At 32.0% G+C, this 27,073-nt stretch overlaps 2 protein-coding genes across 6 annotated transcripts in view; both read left to right on the top strand.

Annotated features, from left to right (window-relative positions):
- Window positions 1–16,354, top strand: part of LOC111704906 (uncharacterized) — a 29,179-nt gene extending 12,825 nt beyond the window's left edge. For 4 of the 5 annotated variants that reach the window (XM_023477297.1, XM_023477295.1, XM_023477296.1 and 1 more), the window contains 14 exons: window positions 251–335; window positions 1,085–1,136; window positions 1,358–1,456; window positions 1,614–1,676; window positions 2,245–2,386; window positions 3,021–3,152; window positions 3,524–3,628; window positions 5,003–5,110; window positions 7,581–7,652; window positions 7,843–7,898; window positions 8,471–8,515; window positions 9,656–9,707; window positions 10,506–10,583; window positions 11,522–12,112. In XM_023477297.1, coding sequence (XP_023333065.1) covers window positions 251–335; window positions 1,085–1,136; window positions 1,358–1,456; window positions 1,614–1,676; window positions 2,245–2,386; window positions 3,021–3,152; window positions 3,524–3,628; window positions 5,003–5,110; window positions 7,581–7,652; window positions 7,843–7,898; window positions 8,471–8,515; window positions 9,656–9,707; window positions 10,506–10,583; window positions 11,522–11,614 — 1,182 coding nt within the window. In that variant the 3' untranslated portion in view covers window positions 11,615–12,112. Of the gene's footprint in view, window positions 1–250; window positions 336–1,084; window positions 1,137–1,357; window positions 1,457–1,613; window positions 1,677–2,244; window positions 2,387–3,020; window positions 3,153–3,523; window positions 3,629–5,002; window positions 5,111–7,580; window positions 7,653–7,842; window positions 7,899–8,470; window positions 8,516–9,655; window positions 9,708–10,505; window positions 10,584–11,521; window positions 12,113–16,190 lie in introns of those variants that run through there. The other variant, XR_002765903.1, reaches the window with a different exon arrangement.
- A 1,929-nt stretch (window positions 16,355–18,283) lies between these two features.
- LOC111704905 (spore wall protein 2) lies at window positions 18,284–24,643 on the top strand. The gene is made up of 5 exons (XM_023477293.1): window positions 18,284–18,371; window positions 20,675–20,855; window positions 22,364–22,495; window positions 22,755–23,767; window positions 24,211–24,643. The coding sequence occupies exons 1-5, from the start codon at window positions 18,356–18,358 to the stop codon at window positions 24,387–24,389; spliced, it is 1,521 nt and encodes a 506-aa protein (XP_023333061.1). The 5' UTR covers window positions 18,284–18,355; the 3' UTR covers window positions 24,390–24,643.
- The last annotated feature ends 2,430 nt before the right edge of the window (window positions 24,644–27,073 follow it).

Here is a 27,073-nt window from a genome sequence, read left to right as displayed (position 1 = left end):
TGCATCCGATTCCAATATGAAATTTAGCAAATATAATTCTGAAAATGTTTAAATATAAATTTTTTGGGGTTGTCTGATAATGAAATTCTAAGATTTACAAAAATTTAAATCAATTGTAACATTATTTTTGAAAAATTATTTTTATCTGAAATTCGCTAAATATTTACATGGTATGATATATTTTTATTCTATTGTTCTTTTGATCTCTTTCTCAGATTTTAGAATAGATGTAAACTATTTATTTTTATAGATCAAGAGTCTGGGATCTATGGATGTGTTACGAGGATTGAAGTTTATGAAAGACAATCCAAACATTCAATCAGATTTCAAATCAGGTATTATATATTATATGTTTGTAACAAATGCCTTACTCCAATATTTTCGTTTAAGCCTATATTGTACAGATACAAGTCGCTCTCGAACTCAATCCCCAATCAATAATACTTTAGTCTGTATCAATCCAGATACGACGCTTATATATGTATTCTTTAGTATGTATCTTACAGATACAACTCACTCTAGAACTCAATGTCAAATCAATAATACTTTAGTCTGTATCAATCCAGATACGACGCTTATATATGTATTCTTTAATATGTATCTTACAGATACAACTCACTCTAGAACTCAATCCCCAATCAATAATACTTTAGTCTGTATCAATCCAGATACGACGCTATATTTATTCTTTAATGTGTATCTTACTGATACAATTCACTCTAGAACTCAATCCCCAATCAATAATACTTTAGTCTGTATCAATCAAGATACGACGCTATATGTATTCTTTAGTATGTATCTTACAGATACAATTCACTCTCGAACTCAATCCCCAATCAATAATACTTCAGTCTGTATCAATCCAGATACGACGCTTATATATGTATTCTTTAGTATGTATCTTACAGATACAATTCACTCTAGAACTCAATCCCCAATTAATAATACTTCAGTCTGTATCAATCAAGATACGACGCTATATGTATTCTTTAATGTGTATCGTAAAGATACAACTCGCTTTCGAACTCCACTAAAATAAATCTTCAAGTATCTTTAGAGAACCAATTTTTCTAATTATTTTCAGGTTTAGAGGAGGTATCTATAGACGTGGTTACCAAACACTATAGTCACGATTGGAACGTATTTTCATCATTGTTATTATTATTAATATTATTATTATTATTATGAGTAATATTATTGTTATTTTTATTAAAGACAACCCATCAGTCAATTTGATTCAATTTGTTTCTTTCTCAGCAAAAACAAGTCGACATTCGACAATTATAAAAGATATTCTTTTTTTTAAATAGTGAATTAACTATTTTAAAAATTTTATCTCTGAAAAATATGGCTGAAGGTTAACCGCTACACGATGGGCCCCGGACCCAATAAAAAAAGATGTTGAAGAATTTTACAAACTTCAGGATAATTCAAATCTATCAATTGAAGAGAAAAGGTGAGAAAAAAATTTAGGGGAACACATTTTCCAAAATATTTTTAAATTAGGGGGGGGGGATAAATGCTGCAAGGGGGTTATGAAGATCGGATTTACATATCGCATCAATAGTAAAAAAAATTCCATTTTGTATTTATTTATATAAATTTTGTTTAAGATCTGAAATTCGAGATGATGTTCAACTGCTTTGCAAAGCTTGCCCCAACATATCCAAAATCAGGTGAAATTTAAGAAACTTTTAAATTAATTTTCGTCCAATTCCTCATTATACATGCATTGTTATATCCCTTTAAAATCACAAATTGAACAAAGCAACTTGTTTTGTGAGTATAATATGACAAATTGTGAACAATTGTTTCTACAAAAATTCGAAATTATGATAAAGACTGACAATAAAAATGCCATCAATAATTCACAACAGCACCTCTTATTTGGTTGCCTGGAGTTTTTATATATAATGTATGTATATTCAAAGTTTAAATGAAAACCTCCTGATGTGACTTGTTTTGAAACCAGTGCCCGAATTTAATGAATTTGAACCGCGTCTAAAATCCGCCAAAAACCGGTTTCAATTGAGCGCCGGCATAAATCATGAAACATTGAATGCAATTTTAAGTGGATCCAACCATATTTGAGCCGCGGTTTAAACTTAAGCCCTGGCTCAAATTCTTTAAATTCGGTCTCAGAGCGTTGAATTCTACGAATATGTGATAATACATTAAATCCACGAAATCTTCGCCATTTTGACTAAACAGGGACAGGATAACCATAAAATTAAAATTTTGCAGGCTATTTCTTTATGCTGAGGATTTCCCGAATCTATTAAAGCCTGAATATACCTGTATCTGGGAGGGGCTTAGTACCCTGACCAGGTTAACAGAGGTCACCATACTTTGCATTGACTGGGAGCACACTACTGCACTTCTAACGGTAAAAACACGATATAAAAATAATGTTTGGCAATAAGTAATTGAAGGGTATTCCAAAATTCAGCGTGGCATAAGTTTGGTCGCCCTGCCGAGATCTTAAAGAGAGTCACAAACTTAAACCAAGCAGCATTCCGTTACAGTAGAATAAACATAAAGTTCGCGTAAAATTGATTGGAAATTTCAAATGTAAGATAAAGATCAGACTAAAAATCCAGAAATTGGGAAGGAATTGAAAATCTAACACAAAAGAAGGATGCCTCCAGCAATCCCTGTAAAATATGATTCGATAAAATCTGAAAATGTTTCCCAAACCCGAGAAACATTTTCATATTCCCTATTTAGTTTAAAGATAATCAGGCAGCAAACTATAGATTTTATGGTAAAGCTATAATTTTTTTAAAAAGGGGAGTTGGGGCCTGGGAATTTGACCTTTTTATATAATTTATATTGTTAATGATGTATTAAGTTAAGATTATTATTAACTTAATCAATTGGTTCATTGATTTGGTCGATTGATTGTTTGATTGATTGAATGATTGAATGTTTGGTTGACTGAATGATTGATAAATTGGTTACTTAATTTATTGATAAATTGGTTGGTTGATTGGTTGATGATCGTTTGGCTGAATTTTTAGGTGGTGGGAAGTAAGTTGACGCGTGTTTGTGTATCTGTGTGCCCGGGTAGAACTGCTCTGGACGATACTTCTCCCCTTGGTCCTTCTCTAGACAGAATACTCTCACTCTGCACCAACCTACAGTCTTTAAAGGTTAGATACTTCTCCCCTTGGTCCTTCTCTAGTCAGTATACTCTCACTCTGCACCAACCTACAGTCTTAAAAGGTTAGATACTTCTCCCCTTGGTCCTTCTCTAGTCAGTATACTCTCACTCTGCAGTCTTTAAAGGTTAGAACTTCGAAAACACTGTGCTATTTATTTAAAGTACCAGGTCGACCTATGGGCATTTAGACCAATCAAGTGTACAGTATACATACAGACTTTGGAGAGGAAAACAGTACCGTACACGGGAGAAATTATCCCCATATTGTGAAATTAATGTAAGAGGCTCCTTCAGATGCTAAGGGTATTCAGGGGTGGAGGGGGCTGCTGCAATTAGAAAAGTTAATACACGTCTCTTTAGGTTGATGTAAGCGGGGCCCCTCTCAACATCTCCCAAGGATTCCTGACACCTAAACTTGATCTACTTAAACTCAAGACTGTATCTGTGGGTAATTATCTAACGAAGGTTAGTCATAATTGTATCTATTATTTACCAAATTGCTATAATTTACCAAATTGTATCTATGATTTACCAAATTGTATCTATAATTTACCAAATTGTATCTATAATTTACCAAATTGTATCTATAATTTATCAAATTGTATCTATAATTTACCAAATTGTATCTACAATTAACCAAATTGTATCTAAATTTACCAAATTGATTGAAGATCATGATTTAGGATATTCTCATGTATCGTCATGCAGTTGATTTTTTTCAAAGACCAGATTATGGTTAATTTTAATTTTTAATTTATATATTTTTCCTGGTATGAAATAAAGTAAAAGTTAAAAGTAAGTAAAAAATTATTAATTTATGAAATATAACAATAACATAAAAAATAAAGTGTTTCAGGAGAAAATATTTAAAAAAAAAAGTAGAGGTTGTGGGAATATTTCCCCCCAATTCTAATAAAAATATAAAAATATAAATAAAAGGAAACGGAAAGGAAAGGATAATGAAAGTTACATATTTATTGTTAACACTATATTTAATATAAATTAGCGGTGGATTGTTAGTATTTTTCGACGATGAACTAACAACTTTTAGAAATAAAAATTATAGATTTATTTGTAATGTTAAAAAAAAGTAAAAAAAAAAGCTTTATGGAGTATGAAAGAGATATAGGTTCTATGAAAAACGGTCATTATAATTATGATTATCAACACTTTAAATAGTTTAAGTTTGTAATCGCAATTATCATTTAATTGGAATTTTAGAACATTATATGTCAGACCGCAATAGGTATGACTTCCACCCCTGGATTTACACTTAACTCTAAACTGGGTTAATTCATTGGAACATAAATAGAAGGGAGCTCAAGTCTGAAATCTCAGATGATTATTTTATTGTTATTGTTATTGTTATTGTTATTGTTATTGTTATTGTTATTGTTATTGTTATTGTTATTGTTATTGTTATTGTTATTGTTATTGTTATTGTTTTTATTGTTATTATTACAAACATGGCTTATAAATGTCCATAATAGTGGGGAATTGTCATATGCCAGATAAAGATAAAGCAATCAATAAAGACCATGCTGATTTTACATAGAAACAAACCATCCCTTGTATAGGGCATGTTGCCCAGTTAGGGGTGGGTGGGTTGGTGGATGTCAACCTTGGGGCTCGGTCTACTCAGGTTCCCGATAATCCCAGCACCCGGTACGCTTACATCCAGGGTTCAATAATAGAACATGCCCTAGGCGGTTTACAAACAGACGACCCCAGGCGTGATTGTACACGTATCGTGAGGGGAAGTACTGATGGGCGTGGCTTCATACGGGGATTAAAGTCCCCCAGAAGTTTTGTTTAATAATACTAATAAAATGTGTTCAGGAAGCATTTGAATGGTTGTGGGAATCAGCTGTGAATCTGGAGGAAATATTGATCCCTACAATATGTACAACTAACATCATACAAATCTTTAATCCTCATACATACCAGGTTATTCATCTTTATTGTCATAAATATGCAGATCTTTAATCCTTATAATACCAGGTTATTCATCTTTATTGTCTCATATATTATAGATCTTTAATCCTCATACATACCAGGTTATTAATCTTTATTGTCTTAAATATACCGATCTTTAATCCTTATACTTACCAGGTTATTCATATTTATTGTCTCATATACATAGATGTTTAATCCTCATGCATACCAGGTTATTCATCTTTATTGTCTTACATATATGTAGATCTTTAATCCTTATACATACCAGATTATTCATCTTTATTGTCTCACATATATATAGATCTTTAATCCTTATACATACCAGATTATTCATCTTTATTGTCTCATGCATTATAGATCTTTAATCCTCATACATACCAAGTTATTCATCTTTATTGTCTCAGTTATACAGATCTTAAATCCTCATGCAAAAGATAAGATAAGAAAAAGATCATGAAAGATCCCCAATGTGGGATCCCCAGACCGCCATCCGAAATAAGGGTCTCAGTCAGGTGCTGATTCCCTTACCAGTTCAATCCGGCACCCTGACCTCCTTCCCCCTACTCTAAGGGAAATCAACCAAGGCAGGTAAAACTGTATGCTGACTAGCCATACAACCTGTACCTGTACCCTCCAATCAAGAGTGAGATGTGAAGCAGCAGCTACTTGGATGTTATAGTGATGTTATGATGAGCTGCCAACAATCTAGGATGCAGTGAATGTGATTGGCTTGTTCCAGCAACTCTGGCACTCCCTCATTGTCTCCCCCATGATACTTCCATAGTGCAAATTTGGAACCTGGAGAATTTACTGGACAATTGGGGATTTTGAACTGAGTTCGGTCATTTCCAACACTCTCGCACTATACTTTTACGTGATGCTCTGTTGGTTTGGTCACCACTCCTTTAGTGAGACAATATGGGCAGTGTGAGTACAACTTACCCATAGGGTTTGGTCTCCTGTTACCCAAACCTGCATCACCTACCCTGATCCTGTTAGAGGTACGTAATTCTGCACTGTCATTTAAATGATCCTGGAGTTTAAACCACTTGCGGGGTTGTGGCATACAAGCCAAGGAGGATAGTTCTCTCTTCTGTGAGAGTACATTACCAACTACTACATCCCTTAAGCTGCTCTTCAGCAACCTCTTGGGGCCAACTAACCAGTGACACCCCAACATAATGCTTTAAAGATTTTGTTGTGTTTCTTAGTCTGAATATTCCAGACAAACATCCTTGTCCCTATCCCTACCATGTCTTTCATTTGCATAAACCTTGCATCTCCGGCCCCTTCAACTCTTGCCGAGGATTTAGGTAGCTGCAGAATGTACCTGGCAACCTTGTGTTGAATCCTGTATAGATTCTCTAGGACTCCCTTTGAAAGCACCATTGCTGCTCAACAATATAGTTCCCCTGGAATTGCACATCTCTCCCAAAGGGCATGGGCTGCAACTGCTCTGTCAAAACCATTCTTGGAAAGTCCAATAATTGCATTTGCAGACTTCTGAGTAACTGCCACCATCTTCTCCTCTTGGCTGACCAGAGATGGAATTTAAAGAATTTGAGCCGCGGTTTAAATCCGCCAAAACCCGGTTTAAATTCAGCGCCGGCTTAAATCTTGAAACATTTGATACAATTTTAAGTGGAACCAACCATATTTAAACCGCGGCTTGAATTTAAACTGCCGCTCAAATTCTTTAAATTCGGTCACAGGTTTCTACCTTTAACTTAAATGTCAATGCCTAGGTATTTGCCGACCAGAACTGCCTCTAGGCTTGGATTATTATGTGACACCTTCCATGAGGTCCTGTTCACTGTCTTTTCGACAGCCAATTTCACGTCCATTCCTTGGCAGAATCGATTAACTGCTCTTAACATACGCTCCATACCTTAGTCCAAGATTAAGATTAATCTTGATGATCCAGGATTCATGCTTACTGTTTTGTGGAGTTAAGGTTCTGGATCCAGACCTAGATTCAGCCGAAAACTGAAACATTAATAACTCCAGAAGCCATTTTTATCTGAAAGTTACCAAGCACCACACTCTATACCAGGTTATTTATCTTTATTGTCTCATATATATATAGATCTTTAATCCTCATACATACCAGGTTATTCATCTTTATTGTCTTAAATATACAGATCTTTAATCCTCATACATACCAGGTTATTCATCTTTATTGTCATAAATATACAGATCTTTAATCCTCATACATACCAGGTTATTCATCTTTATTGTCTCAAATATACAGATCTTTAATCCTCATACATACCATATTTATTGTCTCGGATATACAGATCTTTAATCCTCATACATACCATATTTATTGTCTCAGATATACAGATCTTTAATCCTCATACATACCATCTTTATTGTCTCGAATATACAGAAAACAAATCTTTAATTTATTTATATATATGTATATTTTTTTATAAATATATAATATGTTCCTGTTTCTTAGGTTTACTTTACCAAGCAGATGTTTGAACAACTCCTCAAGAAGAACAGAATGAAGAAAATGGTCAAAATGAAGGAAAGGAAATATTATCATTGATTATTTTTTGGTGTTTAGTCCTTGAAAGTTTTTCAATCTAACATATTTTAAGTCTTAATGACAATATTCTATAAAACTTTTTCATTTTTCATTTATTTAAACTTAAAGTATTTTTATTATTATTATGATTGATACAATATTGGTAATAGTTTCAATTATATTTCTTCAGGCATTTTTATGTATAGCTGATATGCAAGCAGCTGAGTATTTGGTTGATACACTCAGGAAAACTATTTGCTTTTAATAGTAGTAATCTCTCTTTGTTTGAATGGTTGGATGTCATGACGACTCACGAGTCCCTTGGCCGATTTGCCTCAAATTGTAATTGGGGAACTTGGTTGAATCATGTGAATGTTGTTAGCCTGGTTTAAAACTTCCAAGTTGAATTTTATTTTACTAGGCTTTTAGGGCGCTTTGCGCTCATCTTCTATTTAAATTGTGAACATGTTCTTTTTGTTTACATTTTAAAACAAAGAAGAAAAAAATGTTTCGAATTTTAAAAAAAGAATTCGCGGATTTTCAAGAATTTTTTCACAAAATTAAAAACCTTTAAAAAACATTTTTTAAAATTTTTATCATTCATAAACCTTCCCATTGGTCACGTGATGTCCCACAAAAAATGTGGGCCCGATTGGTTCAGCCGTTTTGACGTTTATTGGATACAAACAAACAGACAGACACCCAGACAGAGAAGCCAAATTTAAACATAAATGGGGAAAGTTTAATTTACAGACAGAGCTGGGTATGAATTTTACCATTATTATCGTCAAAAATTATAGAAAGCAAAACTTGATTAGTGAGACTTGTCCTCACCTGGAGGAAATTGGGAAACTAACAATAAGGTCAGTTTTTTTCATTCCATTAATCGAGACGGATATCTCTTCAATTTTAGAGTCTGGAACTATTGGTTGAGATAGAGCTAATCTCTACATCACTCAATTCATCCTGAATTCAATCTATTGAATCAATGAGTTTAGCCGGAGACGAGACGTAGTTAAAGGGAGAATGTAAGGTAATTGAACTGAGTATGCAGTGTTGTCGAAAACTTCTTTAGGATTCATTTGAGACATATTAAACTTTTAAAGATCTGTAAATCCTGAGTTTGAGCGCAAATTCGACATTCAAAACTCCTGATTTGGGGGTGGATACGGTTTCAGAATTAGTTTTTTTTTTAATTATTAAATAACGACAGCGAAAAATAAAGTAAAAATTATACAGAAACCTAATTAGATGGCTAGGAACATATTTCACAAAAGAAATTTGTCAATAAATCAATGCTAAAATCGATTATCTCGTTTTCATTCTTATATTGAATTTCTAATTTTCTTTGAATTTATTCGCAGATTTCTTCAAATTCTTTAAATGTCGTCTTTTCAATAATGATTATAGAAAATCTGCGAACATCTTTGTGAATAACGAGAAACTAGAATAATGAGATAATAGAAACTTATAATTGAACAAGATTACTTATTTTCGATGATAAGATTAATTTTCATTTTCTCAAAATGTTCCTAAACATGACGTCTGTAGTTTATTGTAGAATATTTTTATATTTTATGTCGTTGTTAATTAATAATTTTTAAAAAACTAATTCTGAAAGCGTATCCACCCCCAAATCAGGAGTTTTGAACGTCGAACTTGATCTCAAACTCAGGATTTACAGACTTTTAAAAAGTGAAATACGTCTCAAATGAATCCTAAAGAAGTTTTCCACAACACTGCATACTCAGTTCAACTACCTTACATAGCCGGTCACTCCCTGTAAACAAATCATGACTCTAACTAGACAGCAGATATTTAGTTGACAATTTCTGGACTTGTCATTTGTTAAATCACAGAACTTTGGGAAAAACGGCTGCGAGTAAGATCTCTGAGAATGTATATACAATACACTTAACTTTATTTACAAAACCCCCCTTTTAATATATCTGCAATTTTATAATATTTGAAGAAAAGAACTAAATAATTATAATTGTGTTTAGGGTTAAACTGGAAGAAGAACATTACCCTGAACATGACGATCTACTAACAGCGGTAAATTTCAAAATTAAAGAATTTAAGCCAGGTGTAAACCTGACTAAACTACCTATGGCTGGTTCAAATTCAAACCATGGATTCAAATCCTTAATTTTTCTTTAACTTTGAATCGGCACTTTAAATTTGAACTTGCAGCAGGTAGTTCAGCAACGCAGCTCAAATTCTTTAAATTCAGTCTCAGAAATGTTAAATATTAGACGTTGCAAACGTTGCAAAAATTGTATGCAAAGGACATTGAAAACTAGAATTAAGTTTGCTTTTGTGTGGTTTTAATGTTTTGTGTCTTTTCCCCCCACACACCAAACTATGTAGTTGTTTTATTTATTTATTATTTGTATTTTATTTACTTTTCTTCCTTTAATCCTCCTTATCACAATCTTCCCAGTTTTATCAAACATTGAAAATTTCAAATTGTTGGCTTTTGATTGTTTTGTTAGTAAATTTATATTCAGTCTTTTATAACCACTACTTTTATATGGATTTGAAATTAATTAAGTATCAAAATTAATATTTTTGCATTAGTAAAATAAGCAAATTAATTACATTACAGGAAGACCTATAAAACTGTTGAATATTAAATACATCAAAGTTGTCATTATTGTAGTTATTAAGTAAATAGTTTTATCAGTAGCTTGAAAATCGATCAACTTTTTAATTGAAATGGATCTCTGTACACTGCACAATCGCCGTGTCTCATGTTTTGGAATATTTAAAAACATAACTTGGACCGAACGTCGTCTTCCTATTTCACAGGTTTCTGGTTCTCATCGTATGAAAATGTTTTATTTTTCCTAGCTGGCTGAGGTTATGCGGCAAATAAGCAGGTTCAGGCAGAAAAGTCAAACTCTGTATAGATCCAGTAGGAAACTCATGGTGAGAATAAACATTGTAAATGCGGATTTTTCGGCTGATCGAAGTTTATTAGCAGTTGTCAGTCAAGCTTAGCTAATACTCAGACTCATTGATCTGTAATCAAGGTTTAAAGACAAGAAACGTTGAAAAAAGGCCAATTATTCAATCACGGGCAGCCGTAGTACTTTTGAATTTCCGAGCCGGGTCAACCTTTCCGGTCCCAGTTTGTACTGTATCGCCCGGACATTGGGTAAATAAAGCAGACACTCAATAGGACTACCCGGTGCAACAAGGTTGACGCGGTCAGACTTTAGGTTAAATTTACTTTTACTTAAGGGTCAGATGTGCGTGCAATTGTTTTATTTTTTTTAGAAAAAAGGTTGAACATTTTTCTACGTAGTTTGTGCCATAAATCATCTTTGATTTGAGGTCGAAACAAACAATTTTCATTGCTTGTCACAAGCAGAATTATCGATATTTTGAGCAACATTTTTTGAATTTTTGTTCTGTTTGGATTTCAGGCATACAAAAGATAAAAAATAAAAAATATTTTTGGAACATTCAAAAAAGTCTGCAAAACAAAGTTATTTTTGAAAAAATAACATTTTTCCAAAAATCATTGGTTAAATGTTTTATCTTTTTCCCGCAAAATTTCATTAAAATTCATTAAAAATTTAATTTAATTAAAAATGTATAGCCTTATAACTGTGATGACTTCTAAAATGCAAATAATTGGCTTACAATTTTTGTTATATCTAATTCAATTTTGGATGAATTTTTATGATATATTGGAAAGCATAGAAAAAACATTTTCTCAACGATTTTTTTTTTTGCCTAAAACTTATCAAAACAAAACTTTTGAAATTTTTTCTAAAACATCGACAATTTTTTTTACTTACCATGTAGAAATTGTCTTTTTTATTTGGAAAACTTTTCAGATAATCTTATTGTTTTTTTAGGTGAACTATGTTTGGGAGAAAACTGGATTGTTTAATTCATTTGGAGAAATAGATCCGTTAAACGCTCTTATTGATCCTCCAGTGCAACCATAGAAACAGAAAACAGAAAACAGAAAACAGAAAACGGAAAACAGAAAACGGAAACCAGAAAACAGAAAACAGAAAACAGAAAACAGAAAACAGAAGACAGCAGACAACAGGAATTTGGGGGCCGCTAATAGAGAACGAGAGAGAACAAACCATAACCATAAAACCAAGATAACACAGACAAAAGGAAATAAAAGACAGGGCATATAAGAAGATAAAACTGAAAATTTAAGAATTCCAATCGTGAGTAAACTAAGGGGCAGGGAATTTGAAGCTAAGAAACAGAATACTTTCATTTGATCTTAAAATTAAAACACAATTTTTCTGTTGTAATTTTGTTTCGTAAATTCGCTATATTTATGGAATTTATTGTATTTTTTTATAAACCTGAAAAAATTAGATTTTTTAATGATTCTACGCATGAGAAATGCATTATTCGTGGTTTCAGTGAAGCCATGTGATTCCCTTATACACAAATAAATGGAAATGTTTGTGAATTGCAAATTACAGAGATTCCAATATTGTAAGCTAGAAACTTGTCTCTTAATTAGAACTATCATTTAGAGATTAAGCTAGAAACTTGTCTCTTAATTAGAACTATCATTTAGAGATTCCAATATTGTAAGCTAGAAACTTGTCTCTTAATTAGAACTATCATTTAGAGATTCCAATATTGTAAGCTAGAAACTTGTCTCTTAATTAGAACTATCATTTAGAGATTGCAATATTGTAAGCTAGTAACTTGTCTCTTAATTAGAACTATCATTTAGAGATTGCAATATTGTAAGCTAGAAACTTGTCTCTTAATTAGAACTAGCATTTAGAGATTTCAATATTGTAAGCTAGTAACTTGTCTCTTATTTAGAACTATCATTTAGAGATTGCAATATTGTAAGCTAGCAACTTGTCTCTTAATTAGAACTATCATTTAGAGATTGCAATATTGTAAGCTAGAAACTTGTCTCTTAACTAGAACTATCATTCAGAGATTTCAATATTGTAATCTAACAACTTGTCTCTTAATTAGAACTATCATTCAGAGATTTCAATATTGTAAGCTAGCAACTTCTCTCTTAATTAGAACTATCATTTAGAGATTGCAATATTGTAAGTTAGCAACTTGTCTCTTAATTAGAACTAGCATTTAGAGATTGCAATATTGTAAGCTAGAAACTTGTCTCTTAACTAGAACTATCATTTAGAGATTGCAATATTGTAAGCTAGTAACTTGTCTCTTAATTAGAACTATCATTTAGAGATTCCAATATTGTAAGCTAGAAACTTGTCTCTTAATTAGAACTATCATTTAGAGATTCCAATATTGTAAGCTAGCAACTTGTCTCTTAATTAGAACTATCATTTAGAGATTTCAATATTGTAAGCTAGAAACTTGTCTCTTAATTAGAACTATCATTTAGAGATTGCAATATTGTAAGCTAGCAACTTGTCTCTTAATTAGAACTATCATTCAGAGATTTCAATATTGTAAGCTAGAAACTTGTTTCTTAATTAGAACTATCATTTAGAGATTCCAATATTGTAATCTAATAGCTTGTCTCTTAATTAGAACTATCATTTAGAGATTCCAATATTGTAAGCTAGAAACTTGTCTCTTAATTAGAACTATCATTTAGAGATTTCAATATTGTAAGCTAGAAACTTGTTTCTTAATTAGAACTATCATTTAGAGATTCCAATATTGTAAGCTAGAAACTTGTTTCTTAATTAGAACTATCATTTAGAGATTCCAATATTGTAAGCTAGAAACTTGTTTCTTAATTAGAACTATCATTTAGAGATTTCAATATTGTAAGCTAGAAACTTGTCTCTAAATTAGAACTATCATTTAGAGATTTCAATATTGTAAGCTAGCAAATTGTTTCTAAATTAGAACTATCATTTTTATCCAAAACAGTGTTCGACAAGGTGTCTAATAGACATAAATATGTTGGTAGAGCATTCAAAGCCTGCAATATAGACCAGGAAAAATATTTTTCACCCATAGAGGTACCAGGAAGAAAACTAGAACAAATGATATTTACTGTGAGAAAAATGAGAACAAAGCTTGGTTTTTAAACCGATCAATGTATATGTGAACCCAAGGATTAGTTGGATTTTGAATTAATATATTCATGGTAATTTTAAATTTTATTTTAAAATTATTTTAATGTATTTGGTCCGTAGGGGTTGGAGCAGAATCGCTTTTGCATTGCGGCATGGTCGGTGATTATATGTTCTTAATGGACCCTTGCATGGGTCCAGTGCCAAGGGGCACTTTTATTATATTTTTTTTTTTTAAATTTTATTTTATCTTATTTTTGTTTTTTAATTATTTAAATTTTTCATAAAACCAAATTTAGAATATTAATAGGTTTTGAACTATACAATGTAATAAAGCTAACGACGTGTTGTTTGTGCAGGTGATCTGCTCCGACCACTTCAGAGTACCATCAGTTTGGACCTTTTGGAAAAAAGAAAATATGGTCTGTCATCGGCTCATAATAATTGTTAATATGTAAACTTAAACTGGCTTTATTTAATTTTTGGTAATGGTTTAGGCTATTTTAAGCACTCCAACTGGTTATTTCTATTATTATTATTAACATTTGCCTAAATCCAATTGATTACTGAGAAGAACCTAGGATGATCATTTTAGGAAAGAATTTTGAGGAAAGAATTTGGAAAAAAAGTTTGAGGAACAAAGTTTGAGGAGTTTGATTGCTTTCATGGGGATCTCTTAATACACCAGTTGTGAGTCTTAAAGAGCCAGGAGCTGCCGACCATAGCAGTGGTGAATGGGATGTGGGGTTCAATCTGGTCCTGTCCACTTATAGGACTATGTCCTAGTAACTAATTACGTTAGTAATGGTTTTAAATAAGTTAACTATCATTTAGAGATTTCAATATTGTAAGCTAGAAAATTGTTTCTAAATTAGAACTATCATTTAGAGATTGCAATATTGTAAGCTAGCAACTTGTCTCTTCAATAGAACTTTCACTTAGAGATTTCAATATTGTAATCTAACATCCTGTCTCTAAATTAGGAAATATTACTCAGTGATTCTAATATTGTTATCTAACAATCTGTCTCTAAATTAGGAAATATTACTCAGAGATTCCAATATGGTAGTCTAACAACTTGTCTCTAAAGTAGGAACCATCATTCATAGATTCCAATATTGTAATAGAAAAAATTGTCTCTAAATTAGAAACTAGCATTTAGAAATTAATATTATTTCTCAGTAATCGTGAACTAGAGGATTCAGAGATTCCAATTTACTATTTAGGGAGATAGCAAATTTTTATTTCTCTAACTCAGAGCTTCCGGTGGTTATTACAATATTTTCAAGGGGGGTTAATAAAATTATTACGGGCCAAACTTTTCATCACACCCCTGGATTTAGGAAATTTGGTCATTTTTTGTGAACCATGACCAGCCGGGATTGGAAGGGGAAGATGAGTTTGAAAGATTTTATTTTTATAAAAAAAATCCTCATTTTAAGTGTATAAACGGTGCCGCAGGCGAAAAATTTCTTACTCATTGTGATAAAATCAAAATTTATCTCGTGCATGAAAAAACGCCAATTATAATTTGGCGCCAAAGATATCGTCTTTGTATTGAATTTGACGACATTTAAAAGCCTTAGTCAGTGGAGGGATACAACAGTTAACTTTTAATTATGGTAGCCCCATTTAACTTAACTATTTTAATAAGTCACTACTTCATGTGTAACAACAGTAACATTGTAACCGATTGAGTAGTTTTGAAATGTCGTCTTCCTATTCCAAAGTTATTTAAAAACACTACAAATTATAATTGGATTTTTAGAAATAAGTCTTCGTGTGGTCTTTAAAATAATTTTCTGAAAGAAAGATACATGTTTACAGTTACAGACTAATTATTCCGTACTGTTGTTTATAAAGTCTCATTCTTTGTGATTGACCCGATACATTATAGCTTAACAGATAGGGCACTAATTACTGATCAATCTATGATGTTCATATAAAGTTTTCTTATCCTTGCACGATACAATGTTAAATTAACAAATATATTTCATTGAATAGAAAAACGGGGGTTTAAATTTCGATTGATTCTAACTATTCTATAATTAAATAAAACTATGGAATTGTTTGTAAATGCCATGTCCTATTCGACAGTTTTTTGGTTCTCCATGTACAAAAACCATGCATAACGAAGAATGTTTAAAACACTGGGTTTACAAATAAAATGTATTATAAACGACTATTGTATCTTATTTTTTTTTAATTTTAGTAATATTGTGAATGAATCGAATTATGGAATTTGTTTGATAACTAAATTCATTCTAAAATTCAGATTTGAAGGTTACATTTAAAAAAATCTGTAATTATTGTATTAATAATATTTAAATGGACAAATGTAATGTAATTAATTATCTGCTTAAAAGATAATATCAACAAATAATAAATTAAATGTTTATACATATACATATACATATATATACATATATATATATATATATATGTATATTTGTATATGTACATATATGTATATATGTATATGTATATATATATATGTATACATATATATTTATATATAAAGAGACAACATAGTTTTTCTAATAAAATTTCATCTTAGTCAACTCCAACATAAAAAATTTGCAGATCGTCAAATTCAACAACTTTTCCCGATACAATTTTTCAATTTTAACCAGCCAGTGGCCGAATTTAAAGAATTTTTGCGGCAGTTTAAATTTAAGCCGTGGCTTAAATATGGTTGGTTCCACTTAAAATTGTATCTTTAAATTCCATCTCTGAACCCTTTTTAACATAAAAATTTTATATGCGAATATTTGAGTTTATCATTAATGTGGCCAACACATTGTATCGGGTTTTCAACTGAAGGTTTTGTTTATATAACTATTGTAAAAATGTTTTGTATTTGTTACTGTTTAAATAAATGTGTTAACCCTTCTCAGAAACGGTGAGATAACACTCTCGGTGAAAAAAATATTTGTATTTATTCATAATTCATATAGTTAAAATTCATATAGGTAAAATTAGGCTTACACCTTGTACGAACTAGTGATGTGCGCCTTCAGTTGGTTCGTTTTTCGCTCGTTTTTTATATATTTTCTATCGGGGTCAAAATTTAGGATAGTGCATGAAAAGGAAATTTTTAAAAATTTGTATTCTAAATATTTGCTTTTCTTTCATGCACTATGATGAATTTAAACCATGACAGAGCCCGCGATTTAAAAAATTCGGGAAAATACGGCTCGGTTCTAAGCTGTCGTTGGGCCTTAGCTTTCGGATTCAAGCTGCATCTTATTTTCCACAGAGTTGAGTTTAAAAAACCGGTATCACATTTTGTGGATTTTCATGGAAGGAATTGGCGCATTCCGGGTTTTATGAGAACAAGGCTCAACACTGAGCCTTATTTTCCACTTAAACCAACCAGAGCTGGGAACTTTTGAATGGTGGATATCGGGATTAATGCTTGATCCACTCTTTTTCTTAATCTCCAGATTAAATATTGCTTGTTCGCCTCATTAATTTAATCTCCAGATTAATTAACAGATCGGGATTAAGGATATCACATTCTAAAGTTTTCAGCTCTGGGTCTGTTTTATTTTCTTTTAGCTTAACTCCTTCAATCGAGCCGAAGATCTTGCAACTGATAATCATGTGACACAACTTACAAGCTGTCGTCAGAGTTGGGTCGAAGATGGGGTTATAAAGTCAGGTTTAATGAAATACGGCTCTTGCCAAATTTTTTAATCGTTGGCTCAGAACATATATGCGAAAAAAACGATCCAAAAAATCAACATGGTGTAACGATCGGTTTTGTATCTTTTTTTCATTTTTTAGGATTAAAATATTATTGTACAGTTTAATAAAAGCAAACTTGAAGAAAAAACAGCTTTGAAATCTTAAGTTTTATTAATTTAAAAAACTATCAATAAAACGATGAACAACATAAGATGAAACCACAGAATACTTGAAATTTTTGCATTTGAGTAAATTGCAAGTTTATTTTGTCCTATTCTTGTATAGTGAGAACCAGAAAAGGGTGGAATAGAAAAAAGACATTAATGCAATACTTAAGTGTATTTGATGTTGTTACAAAGCAAATAGTTTTACCAGTCTTAAAGTCTTTTAAGTGTAAAAAATCAACACTTCTTAGAAATTCAAAAGATCGTGCATTGTTTCTTTAAGATAAAATCCCTTCTTGAATAAAATTATTAAAACAGACCTTTCCCCCCCCCCCCCCTCTAATGTCACATCTACCCAGAACCTGATAGGGTTAATTGATGAATACGCTTGACAAAGCCTATACAATAAGTCCTCTGCGTAACCTTGAAAGAATCAGAATGCAATATATACTCATGCGTGTATATAACTGGACTTCAGGGGGAACAATTCGCAGGCTACAGGGGGGAGGGGTATCCTTAAAATTTTAGATCATGAAGAGGCACACGTATTAAGATAAAACAAATGATTTTATGAAATAAAATGTATGTATGCTTCCCTCGTTTGGATGTCCCTGACGTTTTTTTGCTACCGTAACTTTGGGAAATCCATTTTTATCGGAATATTATTCTTCCTCTTTTAATATTTTTAAGACAAGGATAAAAAAGCGTATTTTTATGTCAAAAAAGTTATTTTAAATATTTTTGTGATTACTATTTTTCGCTGAATAAGCTTCTGAATTCCGCAAAGCACACGGCAACATTTATTCTTTACTTCACATTCAGTTCTACAAACATGAACGGCCAGATAGGTTAGTTATTAACTGTATATAATTTTTTTTTTCAACAGCTTTAAAATTATCAAAATGAAAAAAAAACTGTTCACTTTAAGCTAAAGTATATTTCAAGTAAGATTGAAATCTTATATTTTTAAATCAAACTCCTCTTTTTGATGAGCCATTGAAAAGAAAAAAAAATTGAATTTCTAATCTGTAAAATCGGTACCTCTCATACTTGTGCGTAATATCAAAACTAGAGAAGCTACGAGGTCACAAAGTCGTACAAGTAATTTCGTAGAGTGAAACCCTTAAGAACGAATACATCGAAAGAATTGATCAAATGTCGTATTCTACACTTTCTGATAATGGAATGTTGCCGATATTTAGTTTTTTAATTAAATGATTATATAGAACTCTTTAAAACTGTTCCCTCATATTTATTTATTTTCGCAAATACTGAAATTTACGAAATATAGTATAAAACTCATTGAAAAGTTGTCAAGACGACATTTGATAAATTCTTCCGATGTATTCGTTATTAAGGGTTTCATTGTATATCAATTGTGTCCACTTCCTTCCTTGTCTCAGCTGCATAATTCCGTTAGCAACTAAAATATTTTTTAATCTTAATTTTCTTCGACGAAGACACATTTGTACAGTTATTCATATTAAGTTTAAAATAACATTTAAGATTTATTTTATACCGCACGTGCTGTTATACTTTAAATAAACCAGAATATCTTGATCTTTTTAGACAAATAAAGGTTTAAAGGGCACCGTTGTGAATCCGGTCTGTGATTCTTGAAACTTATGTTCACATTCCCTTTAATAATTATCAGATATCATTATCAGTCTAAAAGGCTGAAAATGTTAATAGTTTATGGTACCAGTACAAACGTCGGACCCACTAAAGTCGGACGCTACAAAGGTCGGACAGTACAAACGTCGGACTGGTACAAACGTCAGATTGAGAGAAACGTCGGACTCGTAAAAACGTCGGACCAGTACAAACGTCAGACAGGTACATTTATAAGGAAAAACGTCGGATTTTGGTTGATTTTGAAAAAAGATCATTGCTATAAGAAATAAATAAAAATCACTCACTTATTATGATAAAAATCACTCACTTATTATGATAAAAATCAAAGTCAAGCGAATAAAATCTCATCCTTTGATTTGGCTTGTCTGTCTGTCTGTTTGTTTGTTTGTATCCAATAAACGTCAAGGTAGCACTATATAGGGTATAAAACAACAGACCAAAAAGGAGTTGAGTTCAATTGTCACAAACTCTAATGTTTCAATATGCTTAAATCTTTGCAACCCGATGTCGTATAACCTGTAATATTTCAAACTACGAAATCTATAAGATCAAACAATTTAAGTTTGAAAGTATTAAAGATTAATTCCATTACCAGGTGGCAAAGATTTAGGGATGAGAATATTTGAGATAGTGACAAGAACTCAGTAACTTTTGGTAGATTTTATTAAAATGAAATAACCTTTAAAAAATCTTAAAATTCAAAAAAAAAATGTCCTTAGTCCGACTCCGACGTTTGTACTGGTCTGACGTTTGCACTGGTCCGTCTTTTGTACTGTTCGATGTTTGTGGGTACGACGTTTGTACTAGTTAATCATTGATTCCAAAATATTCTTTTAATCTTGTCCTGGTTTTATTTATATTTGGTTACTGTAATCCTGTTTAATTAATCTTTGTTTACACTTGTCCTGTTTTTATCAATATTTGTTTACTCTAGTCCAGGTTTATTAATATTTGTTTACTCTAGTCCTGGTTTACTAATATTTGTTTTCTCTAGTCTTGGTTTATTAATATTTGTTTACTTTAGTCCTGGTTTTAATAGTATTGTTTACTTTAGTCCTGCTTTTATCAATGTTTGTTTACTCTAGTCCTGGTTCATTAATATTTGTTTACTCTAGTCCTGATTTTATTAATATTTGTTTACTCTATATAGTCCTGGTTTTATTAATATTTGTTCACTGTAGTCCTGGTTTATTAATATTTGTCTACTCTAGTCCTGGTTTTATTAATATTTGTTTACTCTATCCTGGTTTTATAATATTTGTTTACTCTTGTCCTGGTTTTAATAGTATTTGTTTACTCTAGTCCTGATTTTTTTATGTTTGTTTACTCTAGTCCTGGCTTTATTAATATTTGTTTACTCTTGTCCTGGTTTTATTAATATTTGTTTACTCTATACTGGTTTTATTAATATTTTTTTACTGTAGTCCTGGTTTTATTAATATTTGTTTACTCTATCCTGGTTTTAATAGTATTTGTTTACTCTAGTCTTGGTTTTATTAATATTTGTTTACTCTAGTCCTGGTTTTATTGTTCGGAGCAGTGTCCTCTTTCCCTCAGGACTTTGTTGTCCTCGAGGCTGATGGAGAGGACAGGCTACTGGATGCAGTTGTCCTGGAGGGTGCTAGAGAGGACAGAGAAGGAAAGTTTCTGGTTGAAAGTCCTGAGGATAGAAGTGAGGCAGGACAAGCAGGGTTCAGGTAGAATATATTGATAAAAGATTGATCCGTTCCGTCATCTTGAATCCAAAAACATTTACAATCTTAGTTATGATTGTTGATTTTCAAGCTGACATTGATTAATCGTACTCCGAACAAAAACAAAAACTTTTCGCTGGTTTTTCTGTTAAGATTTTCAAAACTCGTAAAATCGTCATTTTTTTCTTGGCAAAATTTGTCAATTTCGTCTAGCCTTAGCCTTTCCATGGGGTCATGTGAGTTGCCACAAAAAGTTGGGTCCCCAATCGGTTCAGCAGCTTAACGTTAATTGGATACAAATAAACTAACTAAAATACAAAGAAACCAACAAACTAAAAATTTGCAAAGAAAAACAATTTGTTTGTGCAGGGTTATTGGACATTTCTTGGCTCAAATCTTTTTCTTAACAATTCGAATTTTTCTAATTGAATTTAATTTAAATTGTCAATCCCCTTTTTTCTAACACTGCAGTTTGGTGGTTATTTCGAAAGCTTTTCAATACCTCACGTACTGCACATATATAATATAAACCGTACTGCGTGAGCTTTGACCCCTTCGATTCCTTGGATAGAAGAAGTATAAAGTTTAACTCCTAGTGAAATATCTACATCTAAATTTTGTAAATCTTTACGCAATGTTATGTATAAAAATAATTACTTGCAATATATATTAAGTATTCGCTTCTTGGTCATGCATTTAAAGATGGGCCTTGTTTTTTTTTATTCCTTTTAGAAATTGTAAAGAAAATATACAAGGTGTCCCACGAAACATAACAGTTGGTAAATAATTTGGAATGTCTTCTGCCCTATACTGTAATAGTTATTAAAGACTTTTTGCATCTTGTTCCGTTCAATCAAATCTTTTACTAAAGTATATTTTACTATGAAATCAATTTTACTATAATATAATTACCATTAAATATTCTTATAATTATCTCAAGTAAGCATGAAGGAAGACATTTTAAATTATTCACCAACTGTCATGTTTCTTTAAAAATGTGATAATTATCTCATATTGTTTGTGGAGCCTCTTAAGCTTGTAAAAATATGAAAATCTAACCGAAAAACGATGCTCATCTTTAATAATGAAAACTGCATTTTAAACAGTTTATTGGTGCATGTAGATGTAGTTTGGACTAATAAAAGGTTAACCACTAATGTAATCATTATGACCATCAATTTGTTTTTTTTACTGTTTTCTATATCATGTTGCAGTGCGCATTTTTAGGGCCGTAACTTAGAGAAAGGGCCGGGACCGGTTGGTCTTTCCCCTTTTTCAGAATTATTTCGTAACTTTCTAAAATTTCCGATCATGGTTCCGGAAATTTCCGGTTTATGGTGAATAAAATTGTTTCGGAATCCTGAAAACTTTTCCAATATGGAAATGGAAAAAATTCTGGATAATTTCTATATGAAAACCAGAATTTCGGTGGAAACCCTAGTACAGGTTGTTACAATCAATAATTATTTCTAAGGATAAAATATGTCTTTAATTATATGAATTCATTCTAGGCTGCCTCTTCCTGGTGTAGTTGATGAGGAGGCAGGAGCTGTTATTGTGGAGGTTGAAGAGTTCAATAACTCCGAGGATGGATTCGAAGATATCCCTAGAGATCAGTCAGGCCTGGATCAAGCAGGATTCAGGTATATATGTTGCTTTAATACAGTATTTTAGACTTATCATGATAAAGTCTGAAAATATAAGTATTGCAAAAAGGGTTTCCATTGCATGTCAATAAAGTACAAACAAGTGCCAAATATGCAACTACTAATAAGTTGGTGCAAAAATAAATTGTACATTGTTGGGGAAAATATCGCTCTAACCTAAAACAAATGTTGGCACCACAAATTTGCTTGTGGTGGTGGAATCAATAGTTTAACTGTTTAAAATATGTTGTTTTAGACTTCCGCTGCCAGAAGATGAAAACGTTGATAGTGGAGCAGATATACCCAGAGATACCTCAGCAATTGGTCAAGCTGGATTCAAACTTCTAAAGTCTGACGATTTTATAGTTCTTGAAGCTGGAGAGAAAAGAGAAAATTCTGGAAGAAGTCTTTCCGATATTCCCAGAGATACGTCTGCCCCTGGCCAAGCTGGATTCAAACTTCTGAAGCCAGATGATGTTGTTGTTGTTGAAGCTGGAGAGGAAAGAGAAAATTCTGGAAGAAGTCTTTTTGATGTTCCCAGAGATACATCTGCCACTGGCCAAGCTGGATTCAAACTTCTGCGGCCAGATGATGTTGTTGTTGTTGAAGCTGAAGGAGAAAGAGAAAATTCTGGAAGAAGTCTTTCCGATGTTCCCAGAGATACATCTGCCCCTGGCCAAGCTGGATTCAAACTTCTGAAGCCAGATGATGTTGTTGTTGTTGAAGCTGGAGAGGAAAGAGAAAATTCTGGAAGAAGTCTTTCTGATGTTCCCAGAGATACGTCTGCCCCTGGCCAAGCTGGATTCAAACTTCTGCGGCCAGATGATGCTGTTGTTGTTGAAGCTGAAGAAGAAAGAGAAGATTCCGAAAGAAGTCTTGCTGGTGTTGCTTTTATTGAAGCTGGAGGCGTAAGAGAGGATTCTGGGAGAAGTATAGATTCAGAGATTCCTAGAGATACTTCTGAATCTGGTCAAGCTGGGTTCAAGCTGCTAAAGCCTGATGATTTTGTAGTTATTGAAGCAGGCCCTGAGGAAGGAAGAGCCCTGTCTGATATTCCTAGAGACAATTCAGTTCTGAAGAAGGCAGGGTTTAAATTACCTTTACCTGATTCAGAAGTGGAAACCGATGATGCTATTATTGTTGAAAATGAACGATCTCCCCGTAAAGCCAAAAATATTATTCCCCATGATGATTCATCAGCCAACACAGCAGGTTTTCGTCTCCCAAAGTCTGAAGAGCATCCAATTGAGTTGGCAAATGCAGAGAAAGGTATTTGAAAGCAGTCAATATTATAATTTTCTAAAAAACTACACAATTTTTTAATATTCTTAACTTATGAAAGAGCATAACTAGCACATACTTCGAGGTAGTAAACGACAATTACTTTTTTATAGACTTTAAGGTTTTTGTTGGCTTTTTTAAAAGGTCCCACAGAAATATGTTAACTTTCAAAATTGTTAATTCTAAAAGTTTGCAAGTTGATAGTTCATTGATTTTTGTGGTCTTTAAAACTCCGAAACCTAAAAGTTTAAAAAACCAAATTAAATTGTTGCCCATTTCTCCTTGGATCACCCTTCAATAATGATAATTTAAATCAAGAAAAAAAACATTTATAAATAATGAAATACAAACTCTTTTGCGATGGGAATTATTTTTCTATTTACTTTTTTGACGACATTTTCACCTCAACTAATAAAGATGAATAACTATAGATGCCAGCGTATGCCAGGAGTTTATAAAGCGGACTCGTTGTCGCGAAGAAACACCCTTCTGGTACTACAACATCACCACCAAACAGTGTCTCCAGTTTAAGTTCGGTGGCTGTGGTCGCTCAACAGCTGGAAACTGGTTTGAAACCAAAGAAGCATGTGAGGCACTCTGCGCAGCTTAACTTAACCACCATCTTGTGGAAAGGATATAATGGAAGTTTGAGGCTTTAAACCAAACATCATGATAGTACAATTTGGACTTGAAAGAGATCTAAATTTCTAAATATTAACAAGATCCAAAAATCCACGAAATTCCCTGTAATTAATGAGCTTATTTGAATAATGTATTTATTCGTATTTATTACACGGTAGAAGTGTAAATATTCCAATTGTCCAATATTAGTTTTATTATAGAAATAAATATTTAATATTGGAATTGATTAAACACGGTCCTTCATAGTTAAACAAACTTTATAAAAGGGACTGTCAGCAAAACTTAATCTAACTCTTTATATGAAGAGTTCCCAATATATGCAAGAAATTGAGAAATCTTTTTCACAATAAAAAACGTAAAAAGTGTTAGGCCCAGGCTCTATCAAATTTAACAAAAGTTAACAGTCACTCTCATGATTTTTAACAATGAGACTTTTAAAACTGTGGAATAGGAAGACGACTTTGTATCATTGAGAAATATATAAAATGATTTTTACATTTACATTATAAAGATATAAATACATATATAAATGGTGTAGTTTAAATTTGTTTAAATAAATTTGAAAATACAGGTATTGTGTAACGCAAACATGCTTTGTTTTCTTTATTTTTTTTATGGTTCTTTGGAAAGGAAGTAAGTTCTTGTCAAAAACTCAGATTTGTATCCCAATATCTTTGCACAACGATGCCGTAAACCATAATATTTACAACTTTACAATATTTAGAATTATAAACTATGTTAGCTCAAATATTTTTGAAATGTTTAAGATTTACATTATTTAGCAAAGTAAAAGGGAAGAGAAAATTTGAGTTTGTGGCAAGAACTCAGTTTCGGTTTACACAGTACACATGTAATACCTTAATTAGAACATTTAGAGTTTCAGGTCGTCATTACAATCGTATTCTTTTTTGTATTGCCATGTAAAGGACCATTGCAAATTTTGATCATTTTCAGGCAGCTAAAAGACGACATTTCATAGTCTCTGAGAAATTCAATACTCACTATAACAGACAAAAATAAGTCTTAGTGTTCAGGAATAAATCAAAATATGGATAAAAAACAAAAAACAAAAAACATGACAGTTGGTAAATATCTTATTCCCTTTACATAATGTATATGATATTTGAGAAGTTTCGCAATTTATTTCATTAAAAAAACTGCAATAAAATATTTTCTGGTATTCTTGATCGATGACGTTTGTGCTACGAAATTCCTAAATTGTTTTTACTTCTATATTTTTTTGAGAACTTTTTTAGGATGGGTTGATTTTTGGTAATGTCAATTTGGTAATGACAATTTGGTAATGACAATTTGGTAAGGTGACAATTTGGTAACGACAATTTGGTAATGACAATTTGGTAAGCTTACAAAAGTGACAATTTGGTAATGACAAATTGATAACAACAAACAAGTGACAATTTGGTGTTAAAAATTTGGGAACGTCATAAAAGTGACAATTTGTTAAACGAAATAAAAGTGACATTATGTAAAATTGTCTAATTTTTAGTTTTATATTCAATTGAAGATAATTGATTCTAGGAATCTTTTATTTCTCCACAAAAGAAATGCGCCAAAAATAATTGTAAGATTCGCAATATTTTCTAAAAACAACGTTTCAACCTGCACTTGTGTCATATACTGCGTACTTATTCATTACCCCTTCTAGGGGTGGCAAAATGTTACAAGATTCAGAAGGATTTAAATACTACAACAAGAACGCACTTTATGTATGTCAATGTTATAAATGTTACTTTTTATATGTAGTTTATAATCAACATTTAACATTTAAGAGGATGCAGTGCTTGGCCCCTAGCCCATCCTAGCCGCAGCGCTCGGCTCATAAATTGTCTTAACCTAACCTAACCCAAAATAACGTGAGAAACAGCACATAGTTTAACATTTAATAGCCTGCAGCGCTCGGCCCCGTAGCCCACCCTAGCCGCAGCTGTCGCCCCATAAATTGGCTTAACCTAACCTAACCTAACCCAAAATAATGAGAGAAACAGCATATTATTAAACTTTTAATAGGCCGCAGCGCTCGGCCCAGAAATTGTCTTAACCTAACCTAACCCTAAATAATGTGAGAAACAGCAAATTATTAAACATTAAATTGAATTAAATTTAACTTTTATCAACAAATTGTCACTTTTTTATAGTAACCAAGATGTTATTACCAAATTGTCACTTTTTTGTAGTTACCATATTGTCATTACCAAATTGTCACTTTTGTGAGCTTACCAAATTGTCATTACCAAATTGTCACTTTTATGACGTTACCAATTTGTCATTACCAAATTGTCACTTCTTTGTAGTTACCAATTTGTCATTACCAAATTGTCACTTTTGTGAGCTTACCAAATTGTCATTACCAAATTGTCACTTTTATGACGTTACCAAATTGTCATTTTTTTGCAGTTACCAATTTGTCATTACCAAATTGTCACTTTTGTGAGCTTACCAAATTGTCATTACCAAATTGTCACTTTTGTGAGCTTACCAAATTGTCATTACCAAATTGTCGTTACCAAATTGTCACCTTACCAAATTTGCATTACCAAATTATCATTACCAAATTGTCATTACCAAATTGACATTACCAAAAATCCACCCGTCCTTTTTTAGGCTTTTTTATATAATCATTTCAAGATTTTT

Source organism: Eurytemora carolleeae, unplaced genomic scaffold (assembly GCF_000591075.1).
Source record: "Eurytemora carolleeae unplaced genomic scaffold, Eaff_2.0 scaffold484, whole genome shotgun sequence".
Taxonomy (NCBI): Eukaryota; Metazoa; Arthropoda; class Copepoda; order Calanoida; family Temoridae; genus Eurytemora; species Eurytemora carolleeae.
This window is presented reverse-complemented; position numbering and strand designations above follow the sequence as displayed.

Excerpts from the sequence above, each read along its gene's own strand:
- LOC111704905 (XM_023477293.1), top strand. Across the intron at positions 22,496-22,754 it reads CTGGATCAAGCAGGATTCAG|ACTTCCGCTGCCAGAAGATG; the intron begins GTATATATGTTG and ends ATGTTGTTTTAG. Across the intron at positions 23,768-24,210 it reads GTTGGCAAATGCAGAGAAAG|ATGCCAGCGTATGCCAGGAG; the intron begins GTATTTGAAAGC and ends GAATAACTATAG.